Source organism: Salvelinus fontinalis, chromosome 15 (assembly GCF_029448725.1).
Source record: "Salvelinus fontinalis isolate EN_2023a chromosome 15, ASM2944872v1, whole genome shotgun sequence".
Classification (NCBI taxonomy): Eukaryota; Metazoa; Chordata; class Actinopteri; order Salmoniformes; family Salmonidae; genus Salvelinus; species Salvelinus fontinalis.
This window is the reverse complement of record NC_074679.1, coordinates 41286132-41311972: the sequence shown is the minus strand read 5'-3', so window position 1 is coordinate 41311972 and position 25841 is coordinate 41286132. Positions and strand designations below refer to the sequence as shown.

The 25841-nt window shown below is 44.5% G+C and overlaps 1 protein-coding gene across 2 annotated transcripts in view; it reads left to right on the top strand.

Moving 5' to 3' along the window:
* Positions 1-25841, top strand: part of adck1 (aarF domain containing kinase 1) — a 162980-nt gene that overhangs the window by 94398 nt on the left and 42741 nt on the right. For both annotated transcript variants that reach the window (XM_055863860.1, XM_055863861.1), the window contains exons 5-7: positions 5920-6078; positions 6448-6606; positions 6947-7063. In XM_055863860.1, coding sequence (XP_055719835.1) covers positions 5920-6078; positions 6448-6606; positions 6947-7063 — 435 coding nt within the window. The remainder of the gene's footprint in view (positions 1-5919; positions 6079-6447; positions 6607-6946; positions 7064-25841) is intronic.

The window sequence follows — 25841 nt, the reverse complement described above, 5'->3', positions numbered from 1 at the left end:
TGAAATCAAACTGTCCACTTAGGAAGCAACACTGATTGACAATAAATTTCACATGCTGTTGTGCAAATGGAATAGACAAAAGGTGGAAATTATAGGCAATTAGCAAGACACCCCCCAAAACAGGAGTGATTCTGCAGGTGGTGACCACAGACCACTTCTCAGTTCCTATGCTTCCTGGCTGATGTTTTGGTCACTTTTGAATGCTGGCGGTGCTCTCACTCTAGTGGTAGCATGAGACGGAGTCTACAACCCACACAAGTGGCTCAGGTAGTGCAATTCATCCAGGATGGCACATCAATGCGAACTGTGGCAAAAAGGTTTGCTGTGTCTGTCAGCGTAGTGTCCAGAGCATGCAGGCGCTACCAGGAGACAGGCCAGTACATCAGGAGACGTGGAGGAGGCTGTAGGAGGGCAACATCCCAGCAGCAGGACCGCTACCTCCGCCTTTGTGCAAGGAGGTGCACTGCCAGCGCCCTGCAAAATGACCTCCAGCAGGCCACAAATGTGCATGTGTCTGCTCAAACGGTCAGAAACAGATTCCATGAGGGTGGTATGAGGGCCCGACGTCCACAGTTGGGGGTTGTTCTTACAGCCCAACACCGTGCAGGACGTTTAGCATTTGCCAGAGAACACCAAGATTGGCAAATTCGCCACTGGCGCCCTGTGCTCTTCACAGATGAAAGCAGGTTCACACTGAGCACATGAGCACATGTGACAGACGTGACAGAGTCTGGAGACGCCGTGGAGAACGTTCTGCTGCCTGCAACATCCTCCAGCATGACCGGTTTGGCGATGGGTCAGTCATGGTGTGGGGTGGCATTTCTTTGTGGGGCCACACAGCCCCCATGTGCTCACCAGAGGTAGCCTGACTGCCATTAGGTACCGAGATGAGATCCTCAGACCCCTTGTGAGACCATATGCTGACACATGCACATTTGTGGCCTGCTGATGAGATGTTGCTTCAATATATCCACATAATTTTCGATCCTCATGATGCCATCTATTTTGTGAAGTGCACCAGTCCCTCCTGCAGCAAAGCACCCCCACAACATGATGCTGCCACCCCCGTGCTTCATGGTTGGGATAGTGCTCTTTGGCACAGTAGCTTCTTCCTTGCTGAGCGGCCTCTCAGGTTATGTCGATATTGGACTCGTTTTACTGTGGATATAGATACTTTTGTACCCGTTTCCTCCAGCATCTTCACAAGGTCCTTTGCTGTAGTTCTGGGATTGATTTGCACTATTCGCACCAAAGTACATTCATCTCTAGGAGACAGAACGCGTCTCCTTCCTGAGCGGTATGGCGGCTGTGTGGTCACATGGTGTTTGTACTTGCGTACTATTGTTTGTACAGATGAAGCTAGTTAGCTGGCGTTTGGAAATTGCTCCCAAGGATGAACGAGACTTGTGAAGGTCTACAATTTTTTTCTGAGGTCTTGGCTGATATCGTTTGATTTTCCCATTATGTCAAGCAAAGATGCACTGAGTTTGAAGGTAGGCCTTGAAATACATCCACAGGTACACCTCCAATTGACTCAAATTATGTCAATTAGCCTATCAGAAGCTTCTAAAGCCATGACATAATTTTCTGGAATTTTCCAAGCTGTTTAAAGGCACAGTCAACTTAGTGTATGTAAACTTCTGACCCACTGGAATTGTGATACAGTGAAATAATCGGGCTGTAAACAATTGTTGGAAAAATTGCTTGTGTCATGCACAAAGTAGACGTCCTAACCGACTTGCCAAAACTAGTTTGTTAACAAGAATTTTCTAGTGGTTGAAAAACGAGTTTTAATGACTCCAACCTAAGTGTATGTTAACTTCTGACTTCAACTGTCTGGTATGTATGTATGTATGTATGTATGTATGTATGTATGTATGTATGTATGTATGTATGTATGTATGTACACTACCTTTCAAGAGTTTGCGGTCACTTAGAAATGTCCTTGTTTTTCATGAAAACCTACATGAAATGAGTTGGAAAATGAATAGGAAATATAGTCAAGATGTTGACAAGGTTAGAAATAATGCTTTTTAATTGAAATAATAATTGTGTCCTTTTGTCAAAGAATCTTCCATTTGCAGCAATTGCAGCCTTGCAGACATTTGGCATTCTAGTTGTCAATTTGTTGAGGTAATGTGAAGAGATTTCACCCCATGCTTCCCGAAGCACCTCCCACAAGTTGGATTGGCTTGATGGGCACTTATTACGTACCATACGGTCAAGCTGCTCCCACAACAGCTGAATAGGGTTGAGATCCGGTTACCATGCTGGCCACTTCATTATAGACAGAATACCAGCTGATCTATTCTTCCCTAAATAGTTTTTGCATAGTTTGGAGCTGTGCTTTGGGTCATTCAATCAATCAATCAAGTTTATTTTATATAGCCCTTCGTACATCAGCTAATATCTCGAAGTGCTGTACAGAAACCCAGCCTAAAACCCCAAACAGCAAGCAATGCAGGTGTAGAAGCACGTCATTGTCCCGTTGTAGGATGCAATTGACTCCAATTTAGCGCCGTCCACAGGGTATGGCATGGCGTTGCAAAGGGGAGTGATCACCTTCCTACTTCAAGATCTCTTTTACCCTGTACACATCTCCCACTTTACCAGCACCATTGCACCCCCAGACCATCACATTGCCTCCACCATGCTTGACAGATGGCGTCAAGCACTCCTCCTCCATCTTTACATTTTTTCTGCATCTCACGAATGTTCTTCTTTGTGATATGAACACCTCAAACTTAGATTTGTCTGTCCGTAACACTTTTTTCCCAATCTTCCTCTGTCCAGTGTCTGGGTTATTTTGCCCATCTTAATCTTTTCTTTTTATTGGCCAGTCTGAAAGATGGCTTTTTCTTAGCAACTCTGCCTAGAAGGCCAGCGTCCCGGAGTCGCCTCTTCACTGTTGACGTTGAGACTGGTGTTTTGCGGCTACTATTTAATGAAGCTGCCAGTTGAGGACTTGTGAGGTTTCTGTTTCTGATCCATTTTAGGTTCTTTTAATGGACACAAAATGAGCTTTTCTTTCAAAAAGCAAGCAGATTTCTAAGCGACTCCAAACATTTGAACGGTCGTGTATATGGATGGGTTTCCCCCATCTGTATGGGAGAAGGTGACTCGTCGGACTCGGGCTTGCCAGGAGTGCCCACTTTTTTTCCCCCTGGCATTGTCATCTGGCACAGGTGGCACAGCTCACCTGGCACCGCAGGGCAGAAACAGACCCTGGCCTCTCGCCCGTGTCTGTCTCTGCCCGCTCCGCTGCCTGTTTCATGCCCGCTCACCGCCTGTTTGGCTGGCTGTGTCCACTCCTGTCGCCATCCTGACTGACCCACACAGACAAACACCTGTAACGCCGGACACACAGGGCAGAATCCCAGATAGCCAGCCCAACACCAACACACTTCTAGACTTGTAATATATCATCCAACTCTCACTGGATGTCACAAGTTATTGGTGCTGCTTGTGTGTGTATGTCTGCTCGAATGAATATGTGTACTGTATGTATGCGTGTGGCTGTCTGTGTAGTTTGGGGTCATCGGGCTGTGTTTTTTTTTGCTGCAGTGCCCAGTGGGTTAGGGTTGTCTGTCTGTCTCTGTCTCTGTCTCTGTCTCTCTAACCCATCGCCGTCTGTCTAACCCATCGCCGTCTGTCTAACCCATCGCCGTCTGTCTAACCCATCGCCGTCTGTCTAACCCAGGGGTGTCAAACTCAAATACCCAGTGGGCCAAAATGTAAAACCTGAACAAAGTCGCGGGCCAACATTGAACAAATGAACCTTTTAATATGGACCCAAACAAGTTTTGCTTTAACATTGAATATGGAACAAGCATCGCTTATTGCCATACAATATATAATTTAATAGTGGAGACATGCAAAATCGAATTTCAAATGAAAAAACACATCAATGGCATTCATTTATTAAATAAATAAAATATAAATAAAAATCGTATGCCTCTTTTCTATTTGCAGCCTTCTGATTTAAATACCAAAATAAACTTTTTCCACTGGCTAATAATTTTACAAATAAAATGATAATAAATCAATCAACCATTCAAGCCCATGCCTTGTAGCAAGAAAAAGTGTACAAAGAAAACGTTAATTATTGCACACTGTTCTAATCTGATGTGCCCAAGCCAGATACCTGGCATCTCTTCTTGGATGCTAGTTTATCAATGTCTGGGCTCAGGCTCTGAGCTGAAGAAATCCTCAGTATCGAGCGAAGGTGTTCATCAGTCAGACGTCTCCTGTGAGTTTTTCTCATCTTCATCGAGGAGAAAAGTTGCTCGCATAGATAAGTGCTGCCGAACATGGAGAGCATCTGAGCAGCTTGGGTGCGGAGCTGAGGCATTGTGTCAGGGATGAACCGTGGAAAGTTCAATCAGCTCCATTTGGATGTTGGTTGGTGCATTTTCCACATCAACTGCGAAGGGATTACTAAGCAGTTCAAACCTACATTTCTGGACATCGAAGTCGGCAAATCGCCGGCTAAACTCAGCGGCGAGAACACAGTTTTTCAGCAAACTGTGCGCATGGGAACACAGCGGTAGAGATCTGCGCTTTTATGGTTTGGCAGCAGGGAAAATGGCAAGGGTTTCCTTGCAGTATCTGATTCTCCCACAGGCACAGTTTAGTTTTAAAGGCCCCCACTGCAGCGTACATGTCTGTGATGCCTTTCTGCCTTTCTTTTCGCCATTTTTGGGAAGGGAAAGCGCGCTGACAGTTGTAGCTTCTATGTTGCTATGACTACTGGCAAAGAGGAGAGGGCGTTTCTGGGTCCTGTCCTGATTGGCGCGCGAAAACAACAGCAGAGCATTATGGGATTCGTAGTATTAGTGGTGAATGCGCTATATAATACTGGCGGGCCAGCTCTAGTAGTAATTTGGTATTGTCTCGCGGGCCAAATATAATTACCCGCGGGCCAGAGTTTGACACCCATGGTCTAACCCATCGCCGTCTGTCCGTCTGTCTAACCCATCGCCGTCTGTCTAACCCATCGCCGTCTGTCCGTCTGTCTAACCCATCGCCGTCTGTCTAACCCATCGCCGTCTGTCTAACCCATCGCCGTCTGTCTAACCCATCGCCGTCTGTCCGTCTGTCTAACCCATCGCCGTCTGTCCGTCTGTCTAACCCATCGCCGTCTGTCTAACCCATCGCCGTCTGTCTAACCCATCGCCGTCTGTCTAACCCATCGCCGTCTGTCTAACCCATCGCCGTCTGTCTAACCCATCGCCGTCTGTCTAACCCATCGCCGTCTGTCTAACCCATCGCCGTCTGTCCGTCTGTCTAACCCATCGCCGTCTGTCTAACCCATCGCCGTCTGTCCGTCCGTCCTGTTCCATACATACCTAGAGGCAGAAGCTCACCTTGGCTCCTCCTTGACTAAATGGGCCACCATTTTAGAGAGAGCGAGATTTACTGTTCATTTCTGATTGTTTGTTTATTTGACTTCTATTTATTGTTTAAACGTATGTTACCCATTCCAATAAAACCCTTTGAATTAAATTGAATTGAAAGATGGAGAGGGAAAAAAAGAGCGGGATAGTCATGAAGCCAGTAGGCCAGCCTTGTGTGCGAGAGGCGGATGGAGGACGTAATAGAACAGAATTATAGAGAGATGTCATTGTATTTCTTGCCCATAAGAAGTGGAGGGAGAGGGATACAGCCTGTAACACGGCCTGATGGCTGTTGTTCCTGCGGCTCCATTAGAAAAGGCCAGTCATGCAGCAAAGCCCTGACTCACTGATTGATAAGGGGCTCAACTATACACAACACACACACATGCATACGTACACACATGCACAGACACACATACACAAACACAGATGGATGCATGCACACAAAAACACACATCCCGGGGGTGCTGCTCCTCTCTAACTATCTCTCTCCCCCTCTCTCTCTCCCACTCTCCCTCCTCAGCTCTCTGATCTGTTCATCTCCTTCGATGAGAAACCCCAGGGCGCGGCGTCGCTGGCCCAGGTCCACAAGGCAGTGTTGCATGATGGTAGGACGGTGGCTGTGAAGGTCCAACACCCCAAGGTCCAGACACAGAGCTCCAAGGACATCGTGGTCATGGAGGTGAGCCTGTCTGTCTGTATTCAATAACCGTCGACGTATCTTCTGACATGTTATCTCATCGATGGTCTCTCAATCATGTCTTTCTCTCGGGTCTCCCTGTCTCTCTTTCTGTTTCTCTCTCTTTCTGTTTCTCTTTGTCTCGGTCTCTTTTTGTCTCTCTTTCTCTGTCTGTGTGTCTCTCTCTCTCTCTCTCTCTCTCTCTCTCTCTCTCTCTCTCTCTCTCTCTCTCTCTCTCTCTCTCTCTCTCTCTCTCTCTCTCCCTGTCTCTCGTATGTATTTGTGTATGCATGCGTGCGTGTGTATTTGTGTATGCGTGCGTGTCTCTGTGCATATATATGTGCCGTGCGTACATGCGTATTCACCCTCTAGGTCCTGCTGAACATGGTCCACTGGCTGTTCCCAGACTTTGCCTTCATGTGGCTGGTGGAGGAGGCTAAGAAGAACATGCCTGCAGAGCTGGACTTCCTCAACGAGGGACGCAACGCTGAGAAGGTGGCGGTCATGCTCGCACACTTCCCCTGGCTCAAGGTACACACACACACACACACACACACACTGGGATGGAAGAAATATCATGTTTTTACTCTGCTTGAGTATACAGTCTATTTTTCCTTGTCGTATATAACTGTCTATTTCCCCATTCTTCTTTTAGCTTCGGTTGAATGTGGCTTGGTAACTGTCCAGAGGGCATGATTGATTAAGAGCAGCTGCTATTGATCAGTGTGATAGTGAATGTTCCCAGAGAGATATGGTGTGTGTGTGTGTTTTGGGGAGGTGTGAAGGAAAACAACAGCAACTCCTCTTAACGGTTGCTATCGTGTTGTCATGCAATTGTGAAACATCCTCCCTTCCTCCATCCCTCTCTCAGGTACCTAAGATCCACTGGGACCTGTCTACCAGGCGGATCCTGACCATGGACTTTGCCGAGGGAGGCCAGGTCAACGACAGAGACTATATGAGGAGACACGGCATCAACGTCAATGAGGTACGACACCATGGCCGCATTCATTAAGTCACACCGGAGCAACATCTTTTTCGGGGGACGAACAGCGAAGACGAGCGTTTCTTATTGGGCAAATCCATGCAGTCCCTCCCTGTTTCTCTGTTTTCTTCTGTTTGGTGCATATTGAATATGACCCATATCGTGAGCTAATCCTCACTTCTGTGTATTTTCCGACATTTTTCGTCCTCATTTTGGGAACGTGAGTGAGGCCCACAGTAAAAGGGCCAAACTTGGCTATTTACTATCGTCAGTGCGTAACGTCGTCAAACTTCTTCAGAGAAAGAAAGTGCAGAGGGAGGGGGAGAGAGAACAAATGAAGCTTCCTAGGCTGACGTCTTATACCTCCATCCCTTTCTTCCTCCCTCCCACCCTCTACCCCCCCCCCCCCCCCCCCCCCCCCATCACCAGATGAAGAGGGAATTAAAGGAATCTCTTTTTCATATAAAAGACTGTTCTCTGCAGATGGATTACATTTATTCTCGTTTGCCGCCTATTGTCGTGGCAGGGGCTCCGTGCCTGACGGAGTACTGTTTAATTCTGCTGCCGGCTGCATCCAGGCCTGGGCAGCGCATATTGGCAGGGGTGCGATACCGATCATTACACCTGGGCACAATGGTGGAACACAAAAGCCATGGGAGTCTGTGGAGAGCTGGCTAATACTGGGGAGGCGTGGTTGGAATCATAGGAGACTGGTTTGATAAATACCGTACAGTCAGACGTGTGGGAGGTGTGTGTCTGGGGGAGTGGCGCGTGTGGGAGGGTTTGTGCGTGCACGTATGTAATTGTGTATCTGTTAACGCGTGTGTTGATCCCTCTGTCTGTCTGTGTTGATCGTTATGCATGCTTATAGGCACCCGTGTGTGTGTGTCTATCAGGGATGTAGCTTGTGTGGGCTTTAGACAGAATCAGCAGAGACACTAATGATTTATTGATTGATAATGCAGGGTGCGTTGTCACTGAGGTATTTGGCTGGGAGATTGCCGTTCTGCTCGTATCGTTTTTCTGTTACTGTGCGACGTCTTCCTGACGGGGAAACAATAATTCTCTCTTTCTTTCCGTCCCTCTCTTGCGTTCCCTCTTTCTTCCATCTCTTTCTTTCTGTCTCTCTTTAGGTCGTTCTCTTCCTCTCTCTCTCCACTCTTTGTCTTTAAAAATGAAAATGTCTGGGAAAGAATGAGAGACGGAGGAAGAAAGAGACAGGAAAAAGAGGAGACGTGTACATGACTGCTGCACTCTGCTCACCCATGCCACGGCTGCCAGTCAGGGCTCTAGAGTGCAACCATTTTTAATCGCATATGCGCGTAGATATTTTGCTGTGCGACCTGGAATTTTAACTTAAGAGCACCAGTGTGCCTAGAAAAAAGGATTCAAGCTTTTTAACCTCAAATGTTGTGCCCCTAAATGTCTTTGGCGCACACGTGCTCCTTTTAAAGTCAGCATAGAGCCCTGCCAGTGGGCATTGCCACATCATGTTCCGCTGTGTGTGTGTGTGTGTGTGTGTGGACAGGGTTAAAGCTCCATTCCAGTTCACACATGCTGATTATTTGGCTGATGATCCGCTGATTAGTTTCATACATCTCTATTGAAATGAAACGTTTCCCGTACTCTTCATGTATCCAACCAATCACGTCTCAATGTGCCCTCGAAACGTGTACACATGGACACACGCAAACACAAACACTTGCACTCACACATCCATATATGCACACGGCATTTCAGATGTATATTATAGCGCTGCACCTACGGCCGCAAAATAAGCCGTTACTCTTCATAACAGTTAATTTCATGCCTTGCTTTACAGCAACAGAGAGGATGGGAGCGAGGGAGAGAAAAGAGAGAGGGAGAGACGAGTGAAAACAGGGTAAGAAATTGCGAGGGGGAGAGACACAGTAGAGCGAAAGAACAGAGAGAGGGAGCAGAGATGGGGAGAGAAAAGGGTACAGTGTATTCGGGAAGGATTCAGACCCCTTCACTTTTTCTACATTTTGTTACGTTACAGCCTTATTCTAAAATGGATTACATTCTTTATTTCCCTCATCAATCTACACACAATGTCCCATAATGACAAATCTTGGTTTTTAAACATTTTTGCAAATGTATTAAAAATAAGCTAATTAAATATCACATTTACATAACTATTCAGACCCTTTACTCAGTTCTTGGATGAAGCACCTTTGGCACTGATTACAGCCTCGAGTCTTCTTGGGTACGACGCTACAAGATTGGCATACCTGTATTGCACAGCTATTTTCAGGTCTCAGGTACCGTACCCGTCCGTATACATGGCTAGCATAAATAAATAATAATAACGTTCAAACGGCTCTCCTGTGACGTAGTTACGTGCGACATACGCCTAGTTTCCTGAAACGAGTCCCAATTGGATGTGGTTGAAATACTATCAACGTTTTAGGATGCTGATAAAGATGGCACCTTTACAAGACGGTGTCTAACTGCGCATTCTCGTTCTCTCAAGATGCAAGGAATGCTTAAGTCTTCAGGAGTTAATTTTAAAGGCTGTGTGAGAGGTTATAAACCTACTGCCATCGGAACAGTAGGCTGCAGATCCCTTGACATGCTCTAGGCCTATTTCAAGTCCCCATCTTGTGACGGTCTTATTTGTATAGCGCCTCACAATCATCACACTTAACACTGCTATCATCCTTTTTCATCACCTTTTTTATCACTTCACTTTTCTGTCCCTCCCGTCGCTTTATTTTCAGCTCCATTTCAAAGCGTTTCTCTTATTGAATTAAACTCAACTTAGTACTTTTTTTTTCATCGGAGGGTTGACAATGAACTTTTTCTTGCCCGTTCCGAAAAGTATTTGCGATAGGGGTGTAGGCTATTTGGCACGCGTACAGTTAGACCCTAAAAGTTAGACTTACGCGCTAATGGCAGATAGGCTACATTGAGGTTTTTATTTCATTCATTTTTTATATAAATTGCACAAGAATTATACATTTCTGGATTTTTTTTTTAAGGTATTGTTTCCTCTTTATTCTACCAGCCCGTGACATCACTTCCCAATATTTCATGACCCTGAACCCGCGCATCTAGCATGCAGATCCTACTAGGCCAGAGGTATGGGCAAATCAATGGGCGGACATAGCGGTAATGGATCAAGCTATAATTTCTCTGTGTGTAAGTCTGTCACACTGGTAATATTCCATCAGTTTTGGCCCCCAGGTGTTGTCTGTGGAGCTGTTGCACACTCATGCAGGCAAAAGCACACACACGTATGAAGACACACACACATTTTGTTATTCTATCCTCATGGGGACCTCAAATGTATTTCTATTGAAAATCTTATTTACCCTAACAGTGACCCTAACCCAGGTCTGCACCCAAACAATTTGAACTTCTACTTTAAAAAATCCACCTCTCTAAAAACAAGTCTCTCACCGTTGCCGCCTGCTATAGACCACCCTCTGCCCCCAGCTGTGCTCTGGATACCATATGTCAACTGATCGCCCCCCGTCTATCTTCAGAGCTCGTGCTGCTAGGTGACCTAAACTGTGACATGCTTAACACCCCGGCCATCCTACAATCTAAGCTTGATGCCCTCAATCTCACACAAATTATCAATGAACCTACCAGGTACAACCCCAGTGCCGTAAACATGGGCACCCTCATAGATATCATCCTAACCAACTTGCCCTCTAAATACACCTCTGCGGTTTTCAACCAAGATCTCAGCGATCACTGCCTCACTGCCTGCAGCCATAATGGGTCAGCGATCAAACGACCTCCACTCATCACTATCAAACGCTCCCTGAAACACTTCAGCGAGCAGGCCTTTCTAATCGACTTGGCCCGGGTATCCTGGAAGGATATCAACCTCATCCCATCAGTAGAGGATGCCTGATTATTTTAAAAAAATGCCTTCCTCACCATCTTAAATAAGCATGCCTCATTCAAAAAATGTAGAACCAGGAACAGATATAGCCCTTGGTTCTCTCCAGACATGACTCTGCCCTTAACCAACACAAAAACATCCTGTGGTGTTCTGCATTAGCATCGAACAGCCCCCGTGATATGCAACTTTTCAGGGAAGTTAGAAACCAATATACACAGGCAGTTAGAAAAGCCAAGTAAGCTTTTTCAAGCAGAAATTTGAGTCCATGGAGAATAAGAACACCTCCTCTCAGCTGCCCACTGCACTGAGGATAGGAAACCCTGTCTCTACCGATAAATCAACTCTAATTGAGAATTTCAATAAGCATTTTTCTACGGCTGGCCATTCTTTCCACCTGGCCACCCCTACCCCGGTCAACAGCACTGTACCCCCCACAGCAACTCCTCCAAGCCTTCCCCATTTCTCCTTCTCTCAAATTCAGTCAGCTGATGTTCTAAAAGAGCGGCAAAATCTGGACCCCCACAAATCAACCGGGCTAGACAATCTGGACCCTTTCTTTCTAAAATGATCTGCCGAAATTGTTGCAACCCCTATTACTAGCCTGTTCAACCTCTCTTTCGTGTCATCTGAGATTCCAAAAGATTGGAAAGCAGCTGCGGTCATCCCCCTCTTCAAAGGGGGAGACACTGTAGACCCAAACTGCTACAGACCTATATCTATCCTACCCTGCCTTTCTAAGGTCTTCGAAAGCCAAGTTAACGAACAGATCACCGACCATTTCAAATCCAACCGTACCTTCTCCGCTATGCAATCTGGTTTCAGAGCTGGTCATGGGTGCACCTCAGCCACGCTCAAGGTTCTAAACGATATCTTAACCGCAATCGATAAGAAACAATACTGTGCAGCCGTATTCATTGACCTGGCCAAGGCTTTCGACTCTGTCAATCACCACATCCTCATCGGCAGACTCAACAGCCTTGGTTTCTCAAATGATTGCCTCGCCTGGTTCACCAACTACTTCTCTGATAGAGTTCAGTGTGTCAAATCGGAGGGCATGTTGTCCGGGCCTCTGGCAGTCTCTATGGTGGTGCCACAGGGTTAAATTCTTGGGCCGACTCTCTTCTCTGTATATATCAATGATGTCGCAGACGACACCATTCTGTATACTTCTGGCCCTTCTTTGGACACTGTTAACAACCCTCCAGACGAGCTTCAATGCCATACAACTCTCCTTCCGTGGCCTCCAACTGCTCTTAAATACAAGTAAAACTAAATGCATGATCGCTGTCTGCACCTACCCGCCCGTCCAACATCACTACTCTGGACGGTTTTGACTTAGAATGTTAACTTCTGAACTACAAATACCTAGGTGTCTGGTTAGACTGTACACTCTACTTCCAGACTCACATAAAACATAGTTAAATCTAGAATTGGCTTCCTATTTCGCAACAAAGCATTCCTTCACTCATGCTGCCAAACATACCCTCATAAAACTGACCATCTTACCGATCCTCGACTTTGGCGATGTCATTTACAAAATAGCCTCCAACACCCTGCTCAACCAATTGGATGCAGTCTATCACAGTGCCATCCATTTTTTTTAATTCACCAAAGCCCCATATACTACCCACCACTGCGACCTTTACACTCTCGTTGGCTGGCACACACTTCATACTTGTCGCCAAACCCACTGGCTCCAGGTCATCTACAAGACCCTGCTGGGTAAAGTCCCGCCTTATCTCAGCTCGCTGGTCACCATAGCTGCACCCACCCGTAGCACGCGTTCCAGCAGTATATCTCACTTGTCACCCCCGAAGCCAATTCCTCCTTTGGCCGCCTCTCCTTCCAGTTCTCTGCTGCCAATGACTGGAACGAACTACAAAAATCTCTGAAACTGGAAACACTTATCTCCCTCACTAGCTTTAAGCACCAGCTGTCAGAGCAGCTCACAGATCACTGCACCTGTACATAGCCCATCTATAATTATCCCAAACAACTACCCTTCCCCTACTGTATTTATTTATTTATTTTGCTCCTTTGCACCCCAGTATGTCTACTTTGCACACTCATCTACTGTCAAATCTACCGTTCCAGTGTTTTAATTGCTATATTGTATTTACTTCGCCACCATGGCCTATTTATTGCCTTTACCTCCCTTATCTCACCTCATTTGCTCACATTGTATATAGACTTATATTTCTAATGTATTATTGACTGTATGTTTGTTTTACTCCATGTGTAACTCTGTGTTATGTGTCGAACTGCTTTGCTTTATCTTGGCCAGGTCGCAGTTGTAAATGAGAACTTGTTCTCAACTTGCCTACCTGGTTAAATAAAGGTGAAATAAAATAAATAAAAATGAGGGAGAATTTTCCTTGTTTTACTATCCTTGTGGGGACTTTAGGGGATTTTAGGTCCCCACATGGATAGAAGAACCCCGCCCTCCTGAGGACTGAGGAGTGATTCTGCCTGCCTGCAAGCCTGCTGTGATGCTGCTCTCCATCTGGCAGACACTCAGACACGTTACTGTTGTTATTGATGCACTTATGAATACTGTTAGTCACACAGCTGTCAGCGATCCAGTGCGCCAGCACGGAAGCGTGTGTGTGTGTGTGTGTGTGTGTGTGTGTGTGTGTGTGTGTGTGTGTGTGTGTGTGTGTGTGTGTGTGCGTGCACGCGTATATGCACGCATCTGGAGAGATACCCGTAACTCTGAAGTGGTGCTCATTGACTCACACTTATCAGAGTGTGTCTTCCTCCAGCTCTTTATAGTTTGATCAATAAAAGCCGGATAGAAAAGGAGAGAGTATGATTGAGAGCATAGATTACACAAATATTATTCTACTGATCATCAACACACACATACAAAGAAGATACAGACTCCCAGAAATTAATCATACTGATCCCTCACACACACACATGCACACCAGTGATGTTGTGTTCTAATGTGCCCCAGAGTGTGTGTGTAGGAGGCCCAGGGATACCGTCAGTGTGAAAGATCAGTATGATTAATGTCTCGGGGTCTGTATCATCTTTGAATTCTCTCTCTCTCTCTCGTAGTGTGTAAACAGTGAGTGATGAGTGTGTATTCTGACTCTAGGCCTGATGACACACTCATTATTACTATGACATGAACACTATTGCTGTCAGCCACACTCTCCAATGATATGAAGAAGAATAGGAGGGTCTGGAGTAGGGCCTGGGCAAGAGTCTGGGTGCAGATTTTGGGGTTGGATCTAGAACCCATTGGTAAAGGGTTGGGACGAGAACCCATGAGAGGTAGCGAAAGACGACGGCAAGATAATGAGAAAGGAGAACCAGATGGGAGAAACATTGTGAGAGAGAAAGTTTAGACAATTCAATAGCGAAACACCGAGAAGGAGATGGCGGTAGAAGGGAAAAGAGGGAGGGAAAGCGAGAGAGAGTTGTGACGATTGGAGAGAGAGAGAGAGAGAGCACCCTGTAGGGAAGGTTCATCAGGCAGAGGCTAGCCAGGCTACGCTACATTATGCTAGCCACTCCGAGAGCCTGGCTGAGTGAGTGAGATTGTAGAGGAGGACACTTAACTCTGTAAAATACTGTTTCCCCAACTGTTAGTTGTATTAAAACCTACACAAGAGAGAGAGAGAGAGAGAGAGAACTGCTCATCTGTTCACTTTCCTCTGCATAGATCATGTTACAATAAACAGAAGTGTGTGCACAAATACACATAGTACACAGATTATGCAAAACTCTGCATCATCAGCATTCGTAACAGCATAATGTATGTCTTGGATATATTCGCAAAACTTTTGTCTCCCAAATCAGCTCTGTGGTTGGAAAAATGAAAAGGTAAATCTGTTTATCCATGCCGTGCACGTCGGGGTCGAGTCCAGAGAAAAGTCTATTTGGTCCGTCATCAATCTTTTGATTACACACACGGCGGCGACTTGCGCGCGCACGCCCGCCTGCAGACACACACACACACACACACACACACACACACACACACACACACACACACACACACACACACACACACACACACACACACACACACACACACAGATGCCAGGGCCAGTTAATAATTCTATCCATTCTCACCTGGCCGGACAGACTCATTTATTATGTGTAATAACGCTCACTATCGGCTAATGGCCGGGCCCGCTGCTACTGTGGCCCCGTACAGTGTGTGTTTGCATGGAGACAAAGAGATATACTCTCTTTTTATGACGTCAGATAGTTCTCTATCTATCCGGATTTAAAGTAAACTGTCTTTCTGTGCGTTGCATGCGAGGCAGTAGCCATCTGCGGTTTTCCAATTTTCAACCAAGTGCCGTGCAGGGTCTTTGTAATGATTTGATAGATACAATGGTCTCCGCTTTCTAAATGACATGCACATTGCAGATGTTAAGACGGAATAAACTGGGGATTGTGTGTTTATAAACTGGGATTTGGAGAGAGAATTTGACAATCCAGACTTGTAATCCCATGAGAGGAGTAGAGATTACAGACAACACAGATTAGAAGTGTCTGGAGGCACGACAACTTGCATCTGCTATATTGTTTCATCAGACACACTACGCCGTCTTTGAGGAAACCGTGTCCAGGCCATGGCTGTGTTTCTGACTGTGGGATGTCTTCTCAATTGAGTATCTCTTTAGCAGTATGTATTTTTTTTAAACTATGGCTGTGTTAGCCCTGCGCTACAGACTTGTGCTACACTATGCCTGTGTTAGCATGGTCACTATGTTACAAAACTCAGCTAACCCAAACCATTGCCAGGGCCTTGACATACCATGTTATGTGGATACATTGGCGTAGTTGTACTGTATGCCTGCTGGAGTGGTAAATCATTGGTAAGTCATTGCTGCTTTGACAGCATTAGATAATCAGCCTGGAGAAGAGGGTTGGTGTGAAGGTGTGCTACTGAATTCTTCTAAGAGAGCGCCATTAAACCTAAATGACCCACGTTACAGCACTGTACCCATAGCAATAGGCTCTGCCCCAAATGGCCCATAGGTCTGTTGTTAAAAGTAGTCCACTATATAGGGGATAAGCTGCCATTTGGGATGCAACCATAGTAAGTCAATGAGTTGCAATGGAGGCACTTAATTTCTTTCAGCGTGTCGACTCGCAGGCTCGACGAGTCGCGGGGGTTCGTGCGTCAATGTGTCTGCATGCCGTGCGCGCATGAGTACCAGTCATGACATCACAATGCCCCATGTCAACTTGGCCACCATTTCAAAAGCTCCAATTACATATGATTCATATGTGAAAGCTGAGCTCTGCGTGTGGTTTGCCTGTGGATGTATACTAGGCCTTAGCTATTCAACCATTATTCATATTTAACGTCCTGGAACGCAGCCATCAGCTGGAAGCCTTACACAAAACCCAAACCGGCTGCGCGCGTGCGCCATCGTGCATAAATGTATTTTGTACCCCCACACCAAACGCGATCACGACACGCAGGTTAAAATATCAAACAAACTGAACCAATTATATTAATTTGGGGACAGGTCGAAAAGCAATAAATAAATATGGCAATTTAGCTAGCTAGCTTGCACTTGCTAGCTAATTTGTCCTATTTAGCTAGCTTTCTGTTGCTAGCTAATTTGTCCTGGGATATAAACATTGTTATTTTACCTGAAATACACAAGGTCCTCTACTCCACAAATTAATCCACACATAAAATGGTCAACTGAATCATTTCTAGTCATCTCTCCTCCTTCCAGGCTTTTTCTTCTCTTGACTTTGTATTGCGATTGGCAACATTCATAAATTAGGTGCATTACCCCCACTGACCTCGTTCGTCTTTCAGTCACCCACGTGGGTATAACCAATGAGGAGATGGCACGTGGGTACCTGCTTCTATAAACCAATGAGGAGATGGGAGAGGCAGGACTTGCAGCGCGATCTGCGTCGGAAATAGAACTGACTTCTATTTTAGCCCTTGGCAACGCAGACGCCCGTTGGTGCGCGAGCAGTTATTGAATAACATAGATTTTTTATTTTGCAGCGCACGCAATGCAAGCGTTGTAGTCAGCCTGTTAGGATGGGTCATGGTTGGTCACCTGACGGCTTCCCTCATGAGAAGAAGGGAGTGTGGCGCAGTGAGGGTCATCCACTTAATGTCCACGCCCTCACCTGCACCACAAGCCATGTAATCAGCCGGGAATGCGCCCACTGGCTTGAACATGCACGGCTGAATTTAATATGCTCGTTAAGGGTTTGGCTGGCTACTCACTTACCAGCTGCTGGTTTCCCCTCACTGGGAGAGATGACTGAGAGAGCATGTACAGTTGAAGTCGGAAGTTTACATACACTTAGGTTGGAGTCATTAAAACTCGTTTTTCAACCACTGCACAAATGTCTTGTTAATAAACTATAGTTTTGGCAAGTCGGTTAGGACGTCTACTTTGTGCATGACACAAGTCATTTTTCCAACAATTATTTCACTTATAATTCACTGTATCACAATTCCAGTGGGTCAGAAGTTTACATACTCAGTTGAATGTGCCTTTAAACAGCTTGGAAAATTCCAGAAAATTATGTCATAGCTTGAGAAGCTTCTGATAGGCTAATTGACATAATTTGAGTCAATTGGAGGTGTACCTGTGGATGTATTTCAAGGCCTACCTTCAAACTCAGTGCCTCTTTGCTTGACATCATGTGAAAATCAAAAGAAATCCGCCAAGACCTCAGAAAAGAAATTGTAGACCTCCACAAGTCTGGTTCATCCTTGTGAGCAATTTCCAAACGCCTGAAGGTACCACGCTCATCTGTACAGACAATAGTACGCAAGTATAAACACCATGGGACCACACAGCTGTCATACCGCTCAGGAAGGAGACACGTTCTGTCTCCTAGAGATGAACGTACTTTGGTGCGAGATGTGCATATCAACCCCAGAACAACAGCAAAGGACCTTGTGAAGATGCTGGAGGAAACGGGTACAAAAGTATCTATGTCCACAGTAAAACGAGTCCTAGATGGACATAACCTGAAAGGCCGCTCAGCAAGGAAGAAGCCAATGCTCCAAAACTGCCATAAAAAATCCAGACTACGGTTTCCTCTGTTCTGATGAAACAAAAATGTAACTGTTGGGCCATAATGTCCATCGTTATGTTTGGAGGAAAAATGAGGAGGCTTGCAAGCCCGAAGAATACCATCCCAACCGTGAGGCACGAGGGTGGCAGCATCATGTTGTGGGAGTGCGTTGCTGCAGGAGGGACTGGTGCACTTCACAAAGTAGATGGCATCATGAGGAAGGTAAAGTATGTGTATATATTGAAGCAACATCTCAAGACATCAGTCTGGAAGTTAAAGCTTGGTCGCAAATGTTTGACCCAAGTTAAACATTTTATTGGAAATGCTACCAAATACTAATTGAGTATATGTAAACTTCTGACCCACTGGGATTGTGATGAAAGAAACAAAAGCTGAAATAAATCATTCTCTCTCTAACATCCTCCAGCATGACCGGTTTGGCGGTGGGTCAGTCATGGTGTGGGGTGGCATTTCTTTCGGGGGCCGCACAGCCCTCCATGTGCTCGCCAGAGGTAGCCTGACTGCCATTAGGTACCGAGATGAGATCCTCAGACCCCTTGTGAGACCATATGCTGGTGCGGTTGGCCCTGGGTTCCTCCTAAAGCAAGACAATGCAAGACCTCATGTGGCTGGAGTGTGTCAGCAGTTCCTGCAAGAGGAAGGCATTGATGCTATGGACTGGCCCGCCCGTTCCCCAGACCTGAATCCAATTGAGCACATCTGGGACATCATGTCTCGCTCCATCCACCAACGTCACGTTAGACCACAGACTGTCCAGGAGTTGGCGGATGCTTTAGTCAAGGTCTAGGAGGAGATCCCTCAGGAGACCATCCGCCACCTCATCAGGAGCATGCCCAGGCGTTATAGGGAGGTCATACAGGCACGTGGAGGCCACACACACTACTGAGCCTCATTTTGACTTGTTTTAAGGACATTACATCAAAGTTGGATCAGCCTGTAGTGTGGTTTTCCACTTTAATTTTGAGTGTGACTCCAAATCCAGACCTCCATGGGTTGATAAATTTGATTTCCATTGATTATTTTTGTGTAATTTTGTAGTCAGTACATTCAACTATGTAAAGAAAAAAATATTTAATAAGAATGTTTCATTCATTCAGATCTAGGATGTGTTATTTTAGTGTCCCCTTTATTTTTTTGAGCAGTGTATATAGGAGTGCTCAGTGTCATCACTTCCTGAAACCTGAAACAGGATGGGGATGTCACTGATTACTGCCCCTATATACAGAACCTTCCACCCCCACCTGGGATATGAATGTGTGTGGCGTTTTCCTTTTTACCAACACCTCCAAAAAAGTACCTTGATGTGCGTATGTTCTTCAGCTTTGGTATAGGGGACCTCATGCATGCAGACATACTGACGCACAAACCTGCGCGCACACACAAGCCTTCGAGTGGACATGCTGAAAGAAATTAAGTGACTCTATTACAACTAGAGATGGGCACGGTTATTTGAATATTCCAACGGACGTTAGTATTCGATTACATGTGAGAGTATTCATTTAAAAATGAACACAAAAATAGATCTTAGTGAAAAGGCTTTGTAATTTAAGAAAAATATATTATCTATGTGACATTTCTGCATACAAGGATAGAACAACAAGCAGAGTCTCACACACAGTATCTGCACTTTCATACGGTCACACACAGTATCTGCACTCTCACATGGTCACACACACACACATAGATTTGGATAGAAAACTCTCTGACGTTTCTAAAAATGTTTGAATGATGTCTGTGAGTATAACAGAACTATTATGGCAGGCGAAAACCTGAGAAAAATCCTACCAGGATGTGGGAAATCTGAGGTTTTTTAGTTTTTCAAGTGATTGCCTATCCAATATACAGTGTAAAATTTGGTCCGACTGCACTTCCTAAGGCTTCCACTAGATGTCAACAGTCTTTAGAACATTGTTTCAGGCTTCTACTGTGAAAGGGGAGCGAATAAGAGCTGTTTGAATCAGGGGTCTGGCAGAAAGCCTTGAGTTTAGTCACGTGAGTGCGAGCTCCGTTCCTTTTCATTTCTAAAGACAAAGGAATTTTCTGGTTGGAATGTTATTGAAGATTTATGATAAAAACATCCTAAAGATTGATTCTATACATCGTTTGACATGTTTCTACGAAGTGTAATATAACTTTTTTGACTTTTCGTCTGGACTTGGTGCTTGTGCATTTGGATTACTGGACTAAAAGCGCAAACAAAAAGGAGGTATTTGGACATAAATTATGGACTTTATCGAACATAACGAACATTTATTGTGGAACTGGGATTCCTGGGAGTGCATTCCGATGATCATCAAAGGTATGTGAATATTTATAATGCTATTTCTGACTTTTGTTGACTCTACAACATGGCGGGTATCTGTATGGTGGCTGAGCACTGTACACAGATTATCGCATGGTGTGCTTTTGCCGTAAAGCTTTTTTGAAATCTGACACATCGGTTGCATTAAGGAGAAGTATATCTTTAATTATATGCATAACACTTGTATCTTTAATCAACGTTTATGATGAGTATTCCTGTAAATTGATGTGGCTCTCTGCAAAATCACCGGATGTTTTGGAGGCAAAAAATTACTGAACATAACGCGCCAATGTAAACTGAGATTTTTGATATAAATATGAACTTTATCGAACAAAACATACATGTATTGTGTAACATGAAGTCCTACGAGTGCCATCTGATGAAGATCATCAAAGGTTAGTGATTAATTTGATCTCTCTTTCTGCTTTTTGTGACTCCTCTCTTTGCCTGGAAAATGGCTGTGTTTTTTCGTGACTAGGCGCTAACCTAACATAATCGCATGGTATGCTTTCGTCGTAAAGCCTTTTTTAAATCGGACCCTGTGGTGGGATTAACAAGTTTTTCATAAAAATTATGTATAATACTTGTATGTTTGAGGAATTTTATTTATGAGATTTCTGTTGTTTGAATTTGGTGCCCTGCACTTTCACTGGCTGTTGTCAAATCGATCCCGTTAACGGGATTTCAGCCGTAAAAACGAAAGAGTGTTCTGATCCACGTTGCACCATCAGAAACACGTCAGTTTGCTGCCAAAGAACATATAGAGTGTAAATTCTTCTGGGTGCAGGTTTTCCTTTCCCAGTTTATAGCATCTAATAGACTAGCATCTAATAGACTGTGTGTAAACATATGTTGTGGGATTTCCCCCAGCATGCTACAGTGTGTCCGTCTTAAATAAGGACAGGATTGCGATTTTACACTGCTAATTCTCCCTCTGGGTTCCCTCCTACTGACTTAGTTAGCCTCCTAGCATATTTCAGCCACTTGAGTTACTGTGTGTGGGGGGGGTGGGCAAGAAAGGTGGGTTGGTTCTATCCTTGTGGGGGCCTAAAATCCCCCAAATTCCCCACAAGGATAGTAAAACAAGGAACATTGTCCCCCATGGGAACATTTCCTACGTCCCCATGATGACAAAGACTATTTTAAGCTTAGGGGTTATGTTTATGAATAGGGTTACATTTAGGTCCCCACGAAGATAGAAAAACATAACGTGTGTGTCTGTTTCTTGTGTCTGCTGTGATATGAGATCTGGATTATCTTTGTGTGTGTGAGAGAGACTTCCCTCTCTCCCCAATGACAAATGGAGCTCTAATTAATGGCCATTAGTAGATGCCTATTCCTTATCAGCTCTTTTGTTTGCTGTCTGTGTCCTTATTAACTACATTGTGTGTGTGTGAGAGAGAGAGAGAGATTAATTATATGCAGGGCTCTCCAGACAGGTTGAATGGTGTATCAGAGGGACCCTAGCAGCGTGGTGTCTTGTACAGCACAGACGTACACACAGGGGCCACTGTTTAACTCTGTGTGTTTTTGAGTGCGTGTGTGAACCTGTCCTGTGTCTGTAGTGTTTCAGCTCTCTGCAGGACGACAGCTGTGTCTGTGTCTGTTTCTTGGGTCGGCTGTGATATGACCCACAATCTGTATGTGTGTGTGTGAGAGCGATTGAGACTCTCACTGGCTGCCACTGACGTCCTTCCCCCAGTCTTTCTCTCCTGTGATGTTACTATTTTTAGACTGACGACAAAAAGAGCTGTCCTGGGGGATCCCTGAGAAAGAATCCCCTTCTTTTTTTCTTTCTTTTTCTTTCATCCCCCCTCTGAGAGAGAACAGAGATACCTGGGGTTGTGTCGTGCTGCTTAGTCAATATGGTGTAAGTGTTTGACACGCTTTATTTGAATCCAGAAATGACATAACATTAAGATGGGTTCAAACCATTCAAAGGTCTTGGATAGAAGCAGCACCTTCTCTGCTACGCTGCCCATAACTGCTGAAATGGAGCAGTACTTCGCCAGTTGCTTTGCACTAGTCTTAGGCAGGCCTGCAATCTGTAAACCAGAAGCTATTTTTAGAACACTGAAAAAATGTGCACATGTATCTATATGCCAACAGTGCGCAACAAAGCCTAATTTATCATAACCATTACAGATAACAAATCCTAATTGCAAAATTTCCTCATATATTGCCATATTTGCTATATATATACAGTTGAAGTCGGAAGTTTACAGACACCTTAGCCAAATACATTTTTCACAATTCCTACTGTAGTTTGTTAACAAGAAATTTGTGAAGTGGTTGAAAAACGAGTTTTAATGACTCCAACCTAAGTGTATGTAAACTTCCAACTTCAACTGTGTGTGTGTGTATGTATATATGTGTATATATGTGTATATATATATATATATATATATATATATATATATATATATATATATATATATATATATATATATATATATATATATATCTATATATATATATCTATATATATCAATGGCACTTTCTTGTGGAAGCCTATGGCTGTGCAATGGCATAACCTTCATTTGTTAATTTAGCAGACAAGACACTCTTATTTCCCCAAGACCTTATCACAGTCAAGACACCTATTTTTTACTGAAAAACATGATGTAATAGAACAGAATAGAATAAGAACAAGAGTGATCATTTGAAACAGTGCTCTACTTCAGCTCTACAAGTTGAAAGACACATTTTTCAGGGTTACTAACCTAAATCTATCTCTCTTTTCGATATACAGATGTTCAATTTAGTTTATGCCTGTTTTTTTTTTACTTTGTTTTCTAAATGGTTTAACAATTCTTCATTGAACACTGCATGGGGATGAAATACAGTGTATTCGGAAAGTATTCAGACTCCTTGACTTTTTTCCACAGTATGTTACGTAACAGCCTTATTCTAAAATTGATTAAATAACTTTTTTTGCTCATCAATCTACACACAATACCCCATAATGACAAAGCAAAAACAGGTTTTTAGAAATTTTTGCAGATGTATAAAAAAATGGATACCTTATTTACATAAGTATGCAGACCCTTTGCTATGGTACTCGAAATTGAGCTCAACTGCATCCTGTTTCCATTGATCATCCTTGAGATATTTCTACGACTTGATTGGAGTCCACATGTGGTAAATTCAATTGATTGGACATGATTTGGAAAGGCACACATCTGTCTATATAAGGTCCCGCAGTTGACAGTGCATGTCAGCCAAAACCAAGCCATGAGGTTGAAGAAATTGTCTATAGAGCTTAGAGACAGCATTGTGTCAAGGCACAGATCTGGGGAAAGGTACCAAAAAACAGCTGCAGCAATGAAGGTCCCCAAGAACACAGTGGCCTCCATCATTCTTAAATGGAAGAAGTTTGGAACCACCAAGAGCCGCCCAGCCAGCTCTGACAGAGCTCCTGAGTTCCTCTGTGGAGATGGGAGAACCTTCCAGAAGGACAACCATCTCTGCAGCACTCCACCATTCAGGCCTTTATGTTAGAATGGCCAGATGAAAGCCACTTCGGGACAAGTCTCTAATGTTCGTTAGGGGCCTGGCCAGAGCCCAGACTTGAACCCGATCGAACATCTCTGGAGAGACCTGAAAATAGCTGTGCAGCGAGGCTCCAATCAAACCTGACAGAGCTTGAGAGGATCTGCAGAGATCGCTGTCAAAGGTTCTTCAACAAAGTTCTAAATAATGGTCTGAATACGTTTCAAAATGTGATATTTGACGGGGTTTTTTGCAAACGTTTCTGACCCTGTTTTTGCTTTGTCATTATGGGGTATTGTGTATATAGTATTTTTTGTTGTTGTTGCTCAACAATCAATTTTAGAATGAGGCTGTAATGTAAATAAATGTGGGAAAAGTCAAGGGGTCTGAATACTTTCCGAATGCACTGTATGGCCAGGACATCTGTTTGGTGAGCAGGCCTAAGGTTAATGATTCTGATGATGTCTTCTGCCGAAGACATGGATGTCGATTTAAGGCAGCCCCCCCTTCCCCCCGCACCTCTGATTCAGAGGGGTTGGGTTAAATGCGGAAGACACATTTCAGTTGAAGGCATTCAGTTGTACAACTGACTAGGTATTCCCCTTTCCCTAACCTTAAGTCCACAAACACACACACAGTCCCTGAAGCTGAGAGGAGCAGGGATAACAGTGTGCTGACACGGATGCCCTTATCTCTCTTTTGTATTCTGCCCAATGACGAGACACTTGTCAGCTCACAGGCACCTCATATTCTCTCTCTCCCACTCTGGCATGATGGGAAATAAGTGTTTTACAGAGAGGGAGAGAGGGCGAGTAAGGTGAACAGAGGGGACTCTTGGCACTGCTCTGTAAACTAATTTTGTGCTCCATGGACATGCCCTTTAATCAATTACAAATATTTGTAGATGCTGCTGCCTCTCCTCTCCCCCCCCCCCCCCCCCCCTTCTTTCTTTACCGAGTAGGGGCATGTGTACCAAAACGTTTGTGCTGTTTTGATAGGATAACATGAAAACGGTCCGTTTATTAGAATTTGGTCAGTTCTTCTATCAAATGTGTCACACATTTGGAAATCAACTAATTCCCTCTAAAAAAAAGTGGGCATTCGTTTTTAGATTTTTCCCAGACCTTAAAAGTGGTCTCCTGATGTGGTATCAAATGTTATTTGTCACATGCTTTGTAAACCACAGGTGTAGACTAACAGCGAAATGCCTACTCCTTTTCCAACAATGCAGCGTTAATGAAAGTGACACAAGGAATAAATACACAGTGAATAACAATAACATATTGTAGCAGGTTCAAGGGTGTGGGGTTTCCACGTCACCAAGTTCAATAACCAAACACACACAGGGACCACAACTAGAATGCAAATTTAAAAGTTTTAGGAATTTTTGTACACTGGGGAAAAGGGGGGAATTCACCAATTACTTCACAGTCCACAAGCCGTTCGCGTTGTCCGTTCCGTTCTCCAAGGGTGATCCTAAAACAGCCAATCCGACAGTCCAGGTCACAGTGGGTAATCTCACAGATATTGTTCTCTCTTCTCCCTGGCTTAATGAGCCACAGGCTCACCTTCTTGGGGCAGGAAGTCCATATAAGGCTTGGGGGTGGAGCCAGGGGGGCTGCAAGATATCTCCCCTCAATAACCACTCCCCTCACCTCTCCCTGCCGTCTGCCACAATATGTAGAGGGAGTACCAGTACTGAGTCAATTGGGCATGGACTCTACACGGTGTCAAAAGCGTTCCACCAGGACGCTGGCCAATGTTGACTCCAATGCTTCCCACAGTTGTCAAGTTGAAATGGCGCACATACAAAATCCATATCTCAATTGTTTCAAGGCTTAAAAATCCTTCTCTAACCTGTCTCCTCTCCTTCATCTACGCTGATTGAAGTGGATTTAACAAGTGCTATCAATAAGAGATCATAGCTTTCACCTGGATTCACCTGGTCAGTCTACATCATGGAAAGAGCAGATGTTCCTAATGTTTTATACACTCGGTGTATAAGCATTGTTGTGGGCTTAATTTCAGATAGTGGTTTTTTTCTTCCGGTTTTTACTCTC